The sequence below is a fragment of the Aethalodelphis obliquidens genome, unplaced genomic scaffold (assembly GCF_003676395.1).
Source record: "Aethalodelphis obliquidens isolate GAN/ISIS:26980383/991018 unplaced genomic scaffold, ASM367639v1 scaffold4, whole genome shotgun sequence".
Taxonomy (NCBI): Eukaryota; Metazoa; Chordata; class Mammalia; order Artiodactyla; family Delphinidae; genus Aethalodelphis; species Aethalodelphis obliquidens.
In genome coordinates this window covers 17,067,723-17,080,915 of record NW_020837948.1, presented here as the reverse complement: position 1 = coordinate 17,080,915, position 13,193 = coordinate 17,067,723, and the positions used below count along the sequence as shown (strand labels likewise).

Sequence of the window (13,193 nt, the reverse complement as noted above, 5' to 3'; positions counted from 1 at the left end):
AAAAAAAGCCTGCTGAAAACACAAGAAACAATAAAAAACAGCATTCACAGAATTGATTTTAAATTGAATTCTTCCAATCAAATACTCCAATCTTTCCGATCCTAGGTGTGACTTAAAATACACACAGATCTTCCTTTTGTTTGTTAAAGGAAAAGAGAACAAAGCAGTTGATACTCTCACTGACTTCCTTGCTATTTGACACTTATTGGGCATGGGGTGGAAGGAGGTTTTCAGTAAAGTTTAAACTACAAAAAATTTAAAGTACAAACTAAGAACGTTTGCAAATAAAGAGCTGTCACCACATTTTATGTTTGGCCTGGGCTCTGGGGACCTGGAGAATGAACAAGTTTCTCCTAGACACCAAGAGACTCCTTTCAGTGGTTTTCTCCAGCAGGGGATAGCCTTTGTAAGATTTCCTGAGCAATGAGAGGTTGTAGTGGAGGATTCTAACCATCGACAAGTTCAAACCATCTGGCCTGTGAAAGAGTTCCTTGTTCACAAAATTCAGAGATGAATGAATGACAATAGCTTTTTAATGACTTATTTACATAGGAGGATGAGAGATGTGGGGAGAAGAGCAATAGAAAGCCCCTGTTCAGAAACAGCCTTCAGCTGGTGGGTGTACCCAAACGACCGAGACTCCAGGGTCACCACCAGAGAAGACATGCTAAATGTACCAGGAAATAAGAGGCACATTCATTTACACACAGCAGAAACCCAGCCTTGCCTTTTGGGCTCCATCCTGGTTTTGACTTTCTTCCCAGGGACTTTCCTCAGAAACAGCTTTGCGTGGAAAGAGCATTATTAACAAAGGGTGTTGATGTCTGTAACGAATGGTAATGATGATCAGTTTAAGTGTTAACCAGGCTTTGGGAGGCACCGACCTCCTGGAGGTGGGTAGAGCTAAGGCACAACTTTGAGGCTCTTGTAGGACAAGTGGGTGATGTGGTTAAAAAAGGTTCCTTCAGAATACAGTGAGGCCCATCTGTCTTATGCCAATCTATCTTGGCCAAGAAGATCCCATCAAAGGCAGCTATATTCTTCATTGTGTTTGTTTTAACCTGGAGGCACTAGTCTAGTAACTGCACTTCTGACACTAATACTCTGTCGCTTGGAAGTCTTTGCCAAAGATATTGCACTGAGTTAGCTCTCTGAGACAGTAAATCAAGAGTGTAAAGACGGTGGGAACTCTGTGCAAGCATATCACATAATGGAAACTGGTAAACAATGAATCTATTTGTAATTCTTTTTAAAATTTAATACTGAAACAAGGGTATGTGTAGTTTTTTCCCCCATTATTTTTTATCATAATACATCAAATTTAGACACTTAATGGATATCGGATATCTCATTCTTTATGAGAAGGAATTACTGTACTGTGCTGTTCTTATACATTTTCAGTTTAAACTAACATAGATGGTACTTGAGAAAATGGTCAGCTTGGCAGAAAGAAAAAGTTCACCAAATTCTATAATCCCTGCAAGGAAGCATAAGTCTCTTAGGAAGTATTTCCAGCCCAAATCTTGGAAATGTAACAATAGTCTATATTATTAATACCTTATTTATGGTTCTTTTTATTGACTGGTTCTTTCTTAATCTAATAACTTAAGATATCCAACATTCTTCATTTGGGAAATCATTTAATGGTTAATCAAGGGCCCTGACTAAAACAGAAGAGTAGCTCTTATTATATCAATGGATAACTAAATAATTATGGGAATGCTTCCAAAAAGTTCAGATGGTTTCCAAAACACATTTCTTGCCTGTTTGTGTTTTTCTTTTTCCTTTCTTTCTTTCTTCCTTTTTTTCTTTTTTTCCTTCTATCATCTCTCCTGTGGCTGATCTAAACACAGGCTGCTTAATTTTTTTTTTTCTTTCTGAAATTAGGTTCATCATTTCCTATGACCCTTTAATAATGTATGAAAATTCTTTCTCAGGTCACTGGTTCTTTTCTTTTTTGCCTTGGATATTTCTCTCCTTCCTTGAACCAAGTATTTCATCCTGACTCAACTTTCATTAGGAAGTTTCCCTTCTGAGTTTTTACCAATGAGTACGTCATGTTTTTAGTAGTTGTCTCCCAGAGAAAAGACTTCAACTGGGTTCTCAGTCTTCCGAGGGCAAGTGCTCCTTATAGTGATTTTCAAATATTTGACTGAGGAGAAAAATGGAGGAAAAGGGAATTTTAAAGCTAGAATCACAAAAGGTCACAAACTCAATTGAGTTTGAGAATCAAGCATGAATTTTTTTTTTTTCTTTCGGTACGCGGGCCTCTAACTGTTGTGGCCTCACCCGTTGTGGAGCACAGGCTCCAGATGCACAGGCTCAACGGCCATGGCTCACGGGCCCAGCTGCTCTGCGGCATGTGGGATCTTCCCAGACCGGGTTACAGAACCCGTGTCCCCTGCATCGGCAGGCGGACTCTAAACCACTGCGCCACCAGGGAAGCCCCAAGCATGAATTTTGAATTGAACAAGGGGCTGATGGGAAACTTTGCAAGAGTGCAGATTGGCTGTCCGATCTATAGGTTCAGCCCTTACTCAATATCCCAGCTTATGTTCGATGTTGCCACGTTGGAAGATGGGCTCTAGGCCTGATCTTCCAATTTTTCAAAAGAAACCAAAAATCCCAATTTTGTGTCACATCTCTCAATTTTAAAATAATGGCAACTAATTCAAACATTTTTAACTCTATGCAGGCCAAAAGGGGCATATCTCTGAGCCAGGTCTGGCTTATGAAACATTTCTTTAAAGTCTTAAAAAAGAGCTATTGGAATAGAGTTATTTTATTGGAATCGAACTATCCCAGATGTCAGAAAATATGGCGTGTAGATTTGTTTGTTATTCAATGGCTGACTCTCCCAGTTTTTTGTCTATCCTTTGAATTTCTATACATTATAGGCCTCTAACGCGACTATCCTGGTGGTTTCCATAACCAGTTCTCCATCACTCCAAATGTCAATATTACAATTACACAGTCATACCTGTGTGGCATTTATGACTCTTGAGTACTCTGTGATTTGGATACTCAATATAGAGTGAAAATTACAGGCTCGGTCTAATAATAGCTTTCATAGGGTGATATTATGAACCTTAACATAAAATGCCCTTGCAGAAGGCTCTACTTAGAAGCATAAAGGTGCATTTCTCCCATTTTTGGTTTTCATAGCTTTCCTAACACCATAGACTATTATGTCTACACCTGACAATTAGATGGAATAAAAGTGAAAGAACTTATATCTTGGTTTAAAATTCTTCACAGTGAAGGAGAGACAAGGAAGGGGAAATTTTGCATTAGCTATTCAAAATCAGCCTGGGAATGTCAGTATGGACACCCAGATTCCCTAGAAGTCATGCCTCAGGCTAAATGGCTTTTCTGAAACTGTTTCCATTTTTTACCTTTCAAACACTGCTCCTGTCTTTCCCAAGCCCAACCACCTCTAGTTCCCAGTTGCTCTTTTGTCCATGCATATCAGAATTACTGAGGACTGCAAATGCTACTGGCCCAGGAGCTACCCAGAAGGGAGTGAGAGAACCAACCAGGGTGACTGGACCAGCTCCCCTCAACACTTCCTGGTCATCTCTGATCTATGAATGGGATTACCTTACTCTGACTCCCTCTGTGGCTGCGGTGACCATATGGCTGGGTAGTCAGTACAGGAAGAGTATCATATAAAATTAAGAAGAATATGAATATGCCTAAAATGGCAGGTTTCCCCTTATGGTATAATTCAGTTGATCACAATGGAAGAGCAACATTTTCTAGCTCTTGAAGGCTAGTGATGGTGTAAACATTATAAAGATATGTTTTCAGTGGTCTGAATGAGTTGGGGGTTGAATATTAAGCATCATATTATTTTCTAAGTTGCTATGAAATAATTCATTTGAGTTTATTGCAATAGTAAGGTAATATGCAGCTTGAATATCACAGATTTTTATTGCTTATATTCTGAGAGTGGCTGTATCAGTCAAGAGACAGAAACCATACCAGTTATTTAAACAGAGAGAATATAAAGAGTTGTTAACCAGGAATGAAGTTGTTACCTAGGTAACTAGCAAAGTAAAAAGAGAGAACTATTGTATAAGGGAGGTGGCAGCTACCATTCCTAGGGCTGAAGGATCAGAGGGAAAAGGTTTGAGTTATTACGACTTAGCAACTTAGAAGAAGCACCCTATGGAGCTGAAAATCCGATTTCCAAAGAGGAAGAGCAGACTAGCTGATGGTGCCTTCTGTTGGGTGAGGGGAAATCAATCTGATTTGCAAATGTTGCAAAAACTGTAAACTGGTTTCACCTTCTGCTACAGGAAAGAACTGCTTTTGCTGAGATAAAGAAGTATTGCTGGGGTGATACAAGAACCAAAAGCAGGCAGGAAACCCTTTAAAAAGACACAAGTCTTCTCTCTCCTCTAACCTCACGTTCTTCCCCCATTACCAGTATTGGTAAATCATAATGCAAGGCTGGCTGGCAAAGCAGAAATAGGGTGTGCAGAGTCTCAGTGCCAGCATCACAAAGATGGATATAGGAAAGAGAGTATGGAATACAGAGACAGTGCATTAATAACTGGCACAACAATGATGCCTCCTAGCTCTTTCAAAATCTCATGGAAAAAAATAGGATTCTATCATTCTGAAGCAAAATGTCAATTAATTTTTTTCTTAAAAAAAAAAAAATTCCAGGAAAGGAGGTATTGTGAATCAGTTTCTTAAGAACCATTGGCTCAGTATTTAAAGTTTCAAGCTTTTTTATTTCTGATTTTTAGGAAAAACTGTATATTTAATAAGTCAGTTTTGCCTCATAAAACCTCTCAATTTTTTTTCTCATCAAAAAAAGGTCCTGAAATTTGAAATGTCACTATTAGAATTCATTTTGTGCCTAGATAATGACAACTATTAAACTATAACTCAGTGTTAGGTTTTCACATGAGTAAAAGACTCTTAAAAATTGGCTAAGATACAAATAAACATTTATTTCTCTTATGTAAATAAGGCCCAAGGAAGACACTCCAGAGCTTCTATGATGGCTCTAATATTATCAGGGACCAAAGTTCATCAACATCTCTACTCTGTCATGTCAAGGGTTACACGAATGTAATCTGGCCCAAGATGGCTGCTAGAGCTCCAGCCATCAGTTATCAGTATGAAGGAAGGGCAGAGGAGCAGGTTGTGTCCCCTACTTTTCAATAGGAGTTTTTACAAGTGCCACATAATATTTCCACTAGCTACAAAGAAACCTGTAGACTTTTGGCTGGGAAATCATGTGCCCAGCTAGAAAGTGGGGCTCTGTTAACTTGAGAGAATTTGCACAGAGTAACTATTGGTAGGGAACTAGCTGTCTCTGCCAGACTCTGGGAGGGATATTATCTCATCAATCATAATTCTTGGTGTAAAAGAGTCTATCAGCTCTTTTCTGAAAGCAAGATTTCATTGGTAAGGAAGACTGGAGTGTATATGAGGGTACCAGGCAGGGGAGGCTACTGAATGGGGTGGATGGAAGATATTGAAGACAAACCTCCTCTATTTTATCATTTTACTCAGAGCCAGCATAAGTCCCAACTCCAACTTTCTTATTTATTCATTTGTCCATTTAAAGAATTTGGATTCTATACTAACAGAGAAAATGTCATGTATCCATGTTTATTTTGTTTCAAAGAGCTAAATTATTTTTCAAAAGACTTCATCACACTTCTGCTTGTGTTCTTTCCCCTCTTTTGTAGAGAAACACCTCCTAATGCTAAGATGAGTTTTGGATTTTCATGGTTATTATATTCATCTTTGTGAGTTTGTCTCTCCCTTCCCATGAACACCAAAGGGCATGGAAAAATGGCATCATATTGATAAAACGTGATGCCTTCCAAGACATTCTTTAAACAGTCTATTTGCAAATATGGTCAAAATGAATAATTCAGGCCAGTTGGAGTGAACATTTCTCCATGGATGCTTGGGGTGAAACTGGCTGGCTTTGCAAAGTGGTTCTCTTTATAAACTAGCAACATTGCTTTACGATGTATCTGGGTGACAGGCCAAATTCTTAAGTGATTTAAGTATATGTATTTAGTATTTTCCAGCACTCTCACTTTTAGAACTAACTTATAGGATAGAGCAGCTGACTATGCTGTGCCTTGTCACATTGCCTTAGCAGAATCACTGGCAGAAAACATCATAAATTTCTCCAGTTGCCCAAAACTTCACTTGCTTCTAGCTACCTCATCTTCCATACACTGATACATTTAATCACAATAAGACAGTTTTCAGGAGGACACTGGAGGAAGAAAGAGGATGATTAAAAAAGAAAAGATGAAGATTCAATGGGAATTTTATGATGCTTTGTCATTTTTGCTGCAGAGAAAATATTTGTAGTGCACAAGCACCTGCACGCATAGAGATCCATCCCTAATCAAAATAGTGACAGGGCTGCAAACTGAATGCCCTCTGACCTCTTTGGGAAGCCTTCACTTTCACCCTGCAGCCAATTCCTCTCGCCCACCGCCTGCAGCTAGTAGTGTAGATTTTTATTAAGGATACTGGTGAGATCAGGAAAGGATTATGTATTGCACACCACACAGGGAAAAACTTCATCTAGAAAACCATTCACAGCAAAATAAAGTGATCCCTATCGCTTAAGGAAAAACGCTGTCTTCAGTAACCTCAGTTTCTCACCTGCTTTTTCCATCTTGGAGATTTCTCCTCTTCTGTGCCCTATTCCCCTCCTCCCTTTCACCTCTTCCTTCTTCTAAAAGGGAGCATAAAAGCAGGTGAGAGCTTAGTTACCTTCCCATGGGGCATATGAATCGTACATTAAAACAGGGATAAAAAACTTAAGAGAAGAAGCTCTGCCGGTGGAATTTTAGGCAGAATGAATAATGGAAAGAGTCGAGCATCGGAGCCAAAGAGAGCAGGAATTGATTCCCAGTTCTGTCATTTAGAAACTGACTGTCTTGGGCAAGTTACTTGTCTTTTCTGAGTCACAGTTTCTTCATTTGTAAAAAGAAAATAATAATACCTGCCTCATAATCATTTGAGAATTAAATGAAATTATGTAAATAAAAATTAGTACAATATCTGATGCATAGTTGGCACTCAGTAAATATTAGTTCTCTTACTTTATGATTAGGGAAAGATGCAGGAGGTGTTGGAGCAAGTCATGGGGCTTTCTCAGAATTCTCACCTCCAGGGAGCAGTGTGGGGAGGTGGGGAGACTGCAAGCAAGTCTAGGGAAATAAGCTCATTTGATCGCATTGATTTTTCCAATCTGTCTCCTTAAGTGCTTTTGCTGTCTGCAACTTCCTGGTATCAAGGAAAATGGGAAACTGAACCAGGAGATCCTTGGTGAACAAGAAATCAGAACCAAAAAAGCAGAGTGGTTTGGAGGATTATTTCAGTCATGTGCTGTTTAAAACCTGATGAAATAATTTTACTGGATTCTTTGTGTTCTCTAGAGCCATTTTCTCTTTGGATGGTGATGATCAAGTGATAAATTTTGTTCCTTCAAGCTTCATTTTCTGTGTTGGTCATTCTGTTTGGGGCCAACACATTCTTTTGTCACATGTGTTAATATCACTGTCCTAGGATCTGTCAAAATGAAGAATAACTTCCTTTTCTGTGCCAGACCTGATTTGATAGCCTTAATTGCAAAGATGTAGACCTTTCTTGGCACCAAAATACAGGAACTGGGTGCATATCTCACAGCTCTTTTTGTCCCTTATCGACCGCAATGCCCAAACAGTGTTTTGATATTACCAGCACGGCTGTCCTTGCTGTACCTAAAGCCGTGTCTGCTGTGGTCTGCAGGGTCCAGCCTCAGATCAGGTGCTTCTCCCTCTGTGAATAGGAGCCTCTAATCCAGAGTGAGGCCATCCTTCAGGAAATGAAGAAGGTCCTAAGACTTTTGAAAATTACCTTTCTTGAGCTAGATTGTAGACCTGGGATAAAACTGACTCATGCCTTTACCCAAGGTAAAAACTCCTTTGGCTTCTGACCATAATGAGATCTTATCAGCCCTTTCTTCTGGTTTAATAAAATTGTTGGCCATGTTTTTTACAAAAGGTATTTTGAAGATACATAGATAGATAATATCTATATAGAGATATATCTATATAAAACAAGAACGTGAACACAATAGCTATAAAAAGAGCATCAAGTGAAGTCTGAGCATCTTCATCCCAGGAAAGATGTACAGATATACTGCCAGGAAGAGTATAGCCCTGGGTTGCATCTTGGCTTGACAGTTACGGCCACAATTTAATAATACTCCCGTCCCATGATGAAGAAGAGTGGATACCTGGTAGGTTACAAGAAGTTTACCTCTCTCTGATGGTTTCCCTGATAATCCTCCTATTCACTATTGAATTACTTCTTCTGCCGGTTCTTAACCCTAGGCCCATGGACACTCAAAAATTCTAGCATATTACTTATAGCTCAAGTAAAAGATAAATCACAACTAAAAATATTTGATAAATTATTTCAATAAAATTAGTTTCACTTGTACTAGTAAGAATTTTATTTTTTGCTTTTAAAATTATTATTCTGGGAAGAGGTCCCTAGGCTTCAAAGAACTGACAAAGGAATCCATGGCACTAAAAAGAATCCCTAAGGTAGTGGAAGGAGGTCTTTTTACATGATCTGCAGTTTCATTAATCATTTTCAGAGGCCTTGGTTCTCTCCTCCATGATCTCACCACCATGCCTCTTGGTTTGTGCCATATATGTCTGTGATGTGCTATTAATGTCCATCTTCCTTTGGGCAGAACACTACTTTCAACACAGTAACAGTGCAATTCATAATGGAATTTTTTTTCGTACTTATTTCAACATTTACTGAACAAATCCTAAGTGCTAGTTACTATGCTAGCCAAAGAGGATACTAGGTCAAAAAAAAAAAAAAAAAAAAAACACGTTTCTTTATCAACTTAAAATCTGAGTGTGTGTCTGTGTGTGTGTATGTAATCACTTCTTGATTTATGTTTCCCCTGCAGATCTTGGAGGCATCTGAGGTTTCATGGGGACTTTCCAGCATTCCAGACTGCTGCCTTGCAATGAAGCTCTGAGTCACTGTCTTTGGGTCTAAGGTACTGGCTACAATGTGGAACCCCAGAACAGCCAACCTGACTAACCTTCTCTCTAAGCAGAAGCCCAAAATATGTCTGGCCTGAAATCAGAGCAAGCACTAGAGAAAGACTTCTTTGTTAATGGAAAGAGGAAAGGAGAAAACGGTTTCCAACACGTTGCAACAGTCTTTCCACCATTCTAAAGGGCCTACCTTCCTTATAAACCAAGCTGTTCTATCTAGTGCATCCCTTTCTAGCTTTTTGCCAGAAATTGAGCTTGTCAATCCTGGTGAAAAAATAAAAACGGACCCTCAGAAAAATAGACCTGGAACTGTAATACTCCTAAAACGGTCCAGTAGGAGGATTATGTCGGCAAGTCAGCCCAGCCCCCCTGTGATCCCATCCCGCAGGCCCGGGTTCCAGGTGTGCCATATCTGTGGCCGAGAATTTGGGTCCCAATCGCTTGGCATTCACGAGCCCCAGTGCTTGGAGAAGTGGCGTACTGAAAACAGCAAGTTGCCCAAGCACCTGAGGAGGCCAGAACCTTCCAAACCACTGCCTCTCAGTGGAAGTGGATCCTACAATCTTCAGGCAGCATTCCAGGGTTCCCAGGCTCAGCTGCTGCCCTGTGAATCCTGTGGTCGCAAGTTCTTGCCAGATCGGCTTCTTGTTCATCAGAGAAGCTGCAGGCCGAAGGGTGAGGGGCCCAGGGCACCAAACCCCAACAGTTCTGATAATCTTGCTGCTCTCAAGAAAGCTTCTGGTGGCATCCCAACCCGACCAAGGGCTCTCATCTGCTACGTCTGTGGTAGGGAATTTGGCACTCTGTCCCTTCCTATACATCAGCCCAAATGCCTGGAAAAGTGGAAAATAGAAAATGACCGGCTCCCTAGCGAGTTCTGCCAGCCACTACCGCGGAAGCCTCAGCCCCTTCCAACTGGACAGTCCAACCAAGAGGGGCCGAGTCAAGCTCAGCTCGTACCCTGCCCAAATTGTAGCCGGACCTTTGCCCCTGACAGCTTTCTGGTGCACCAGAGAAGTTGTACAGCTCAACCTAGCAGGCCAAAAGTTCAAGATTTGACATTATGGAGTAAAGGTGGCCTCAAAGAGTCCACTAATTCCAAGCAGCAAAGGAGCATGGCAGTACCCACTGTGACTGATAAGGTAATTCGTGCCACATGATATACACTGGGTGGGTCTGGGGGTACATTCTGCCTCCAGGGGAATGAGAGGAAAATGTCCCCAGAATCAGCTCCCTCAACTCTTAGGATGGTTTCTTTCAATGCCTTATTTCTGCCTCAGTGCAGCCTGAGTTGACGCCCTGTCAGACTCCAGGGCTATATCTCTGTTGGCAAAGTAGATTTAAAAACACCCTTGCCTGGTGGATTCATAGTCTCCTTCCATTCTGCTGCCTAAAAGAGAGATGGACTTCTTTCTTCCTTGATCCCTCATACCAATAATCCTTGGGAGAGACTGGTATTTGAAAATGAGTCAGTAATGCTGTGTCTACATTACAGAGAAATAATTCCCATTCCAACAGCCAATATTTATTACTGGTTTATTTTAGTCATCTACCTTAGGAATTCATTTTTGGCCATGCTGGTTATACTGAGTTTATCGTACTAAAATAAAATCTGTGTCAAAAACCCCAAATGACTTTAGCATAATTAAACACTGGAGCACTTGCAGAAATAAACATGCTTTAAAATGCAGCATGTTTTCTTTTAACACTTATATGGTTGTAGTATCTGGGGGATTAACCCCAGTGCAGACCCAAAGCCAACTAGGTGTGTTCATGGATCTAGGAAGTGCTCAGTTTCTGCTGCTGCTCTGTACCCTGTGTTTGGGTCAGACACCAGGCCATGACTTGGGCAGTTGTAAATAAGCATGACCCCAGGGATCCCCAACCTGTATGGTGAAATGTTGTTGGGCCTTCACCTGAAATCTCATCATCAACCAGGACTGGGGAAGGATGCAAGATAGAGTGTGGTCCATGTGTTTTGTCCTTCCATGAAGCCAGGGAAGTGGTTGTGCTGCCATGTGTCACACCTTACAGAACATCAAGTCGTGAGAAATAGGAGGTGGTCAAAGGCTTTTCTCTGTGACTTGCTACTTGAAATGTCCCACCTGCAGGAGTGTTTTAAACGAACTGTTCTCAGGAAACTAAGGTTACCCAAGCTATTGCAAAAATTAAACCAGAGGGATTGGGGGATGGGTAGCCATACTTCATTTTTTACCCAGTTTTTCTTCGTTACTTCTTTTATTGCATTACTTTGGCAAATGTCGGGTACTTTTTCCTAACTTCTATGTTTAAAATGAAATCTTTAAGTGAGATCTTTCACTTACTGGTTTAGAAGGTTCCAAGACAGTGATCTTAAAGCTGAAGAGTCAGACTAATGGGCATATTTTCCGATGAAATTGAAAAAGAACAGCTAGTTTCTTTGCCGAACGAAAACCCAAACTCGTAAGTGTGGCATGGGCTTCAGGCTGGTCTCATAAACATGAACTGTTTTTCTCATCTTCTGGCTGTTGCTTTTCTTCCAAAACGTGTGGGGTCTGGATCCAGTGAGCGAAAGAATCCATGTCTTAGAGCCACAAATCTGAAACTCCGTTAGTGTTCTGACTTTCAGCCCTGTTTCCTGATTGTATGCATTTGCTTTAAGTGTTCTCATTACAGATCTCAAGATAGGAAAGAGTGTGGTCAGAATTCTCGTGCTTGTTGCTGTAACACATACTTTGTGCTCCCAAGAGTGGAGCCAGCAGGCTGAGCATAGCGTGTTCTCACTCAGTCACGACTGCTGAGAGAGGCTGGCCTGGGCCCCTGGCTTCACAAGAGGACACCCCTGACTCACTCAGTCATCTGGAGGGGAGAATGTCAGGAGGAGAGGCCAGTGAGGGCTGTCGGTGACTTGCGCTTTGAGATCAGAGTAGAGGGAGTCCTTTGGAACAGGGGCATCTAGAGGACACGGCTCTGTCAGAGTGTGACCAACTCTGCTCCCGACCTGAAAAGGTGCGTGTCAGTGAGAAACTGGCACCCACTGCCGTCAGATATGTGCTGGCCCTTTTGGGGACCACACAGGTTTTAGTGGAGGGCATAGAAATGTCATCCAACATAGGGTCCCTTTAGCTGCCAGATTTGGAGCAAGCTTGGGTTCATTAAAATGGAGAAAACTCCTAGTCTTCTGAGAGGCATAAGATCTCTTGGACCAACAGACTTTATCCCTTCCCTTGAAAAGACATTTGCCACTGCATTGTGCTTTCAGCAGAAGGCCTTTCCTGGGTAGTGTAGTTTTCTCCTTTGGTTGCATTTTGACCCCGTCTATTGCTGTTTTTCTATCTTTGTATCATTTAAGATTTAGATAGTGCAGTGAATCATTCATTTCCATAAAGATCACTGCCTTGTGCATTATTAGATTTCAGAATTTCATCTGCCTGTGGCGGCCAGCTTTTGGCTGACTGTGAGACACATGCATTGTTTTTTTCAATTCAGATGTTTGCTTCCTCTCTTCTCATGTCAATCAGAACAATTTCCCTCTAGAATCCTTGTTCTGACTTCAGATTAGAATCAGCGATCTTGCCCAATGTTCTCAGGGGGCTCAATCTTGTAGTGAACTCAGGTGAGAAAAATATTTTCAGAATCATGATCACAGAACTTGGAAACAACTCACTGCAGTTGGGCAACAGTGACTGTTTCGCTGGCAGAGTGGATTACCCTCCGCTCGGAATGTTCCTCCTACATAGATTGGCTCAGTTCTCTGATGACACAGATGCTCCTGTTACCCGTCCATCAAATCTAAACAAACAAACGCCGCTAAGACGGTCCTCCTCCAAGTCGTCGATGGGCATTCTGTGCCAGCTCTGCTTTGCCCTCTCACCACTGAATGGGCTTGAATTATTCCGTTGCTTCTCATCCAAAACGTAGGGCTGAATTCACTCTCTCTGATCTCACAGTGAAGTTGTGAAGGATCCCAAGCAGCACTGTAAGAGGAATAAATCCGTTGATGTGGATTTTTATTTAAAAGGACCTAGAGTCTGTCATACAGAGTGAAGTAAGTCAGAAAGAGAAAAACAAATACCGTATGCTAACACATATATATGGAATCTAAAATAAATAAATAAATAAATAAATAAATAAATAAATAAATAAATAAAT

The 13,193-nt window shown here is 41.0% G+C and overlaps 1 protein-coding gene across 8 annotated transcripts in view; it reads left to right on the top strand.

Annotated features, from left to right (window-relative positions):
• ZNF474 (zinc finger protein 474) overlaps positions 1-13,193 on the top strand; it is a 127,425-nt gene that overhangs the window by 21,687 nt on the left and 92,545 nt on the right. For all 8 annotated transcript variants that reach the window (XR_003431229.1, XR_003431223.1, XR_003431230.1 and 5 more), the window contains exon 2: positions 8,969-10,204. Coding sequence is in view for 4 of the 8 variants with exons in the window: in XM_027099384.1 (XP_026955185.1) it covers positions 9,182-10,204 (1,023 nt within the window). In the remaining 4 variants the exon portion in view is untranslated. The remainder of the gene's footprint in view (positions 1-8,968; positions 10,205-13,193) is intronic.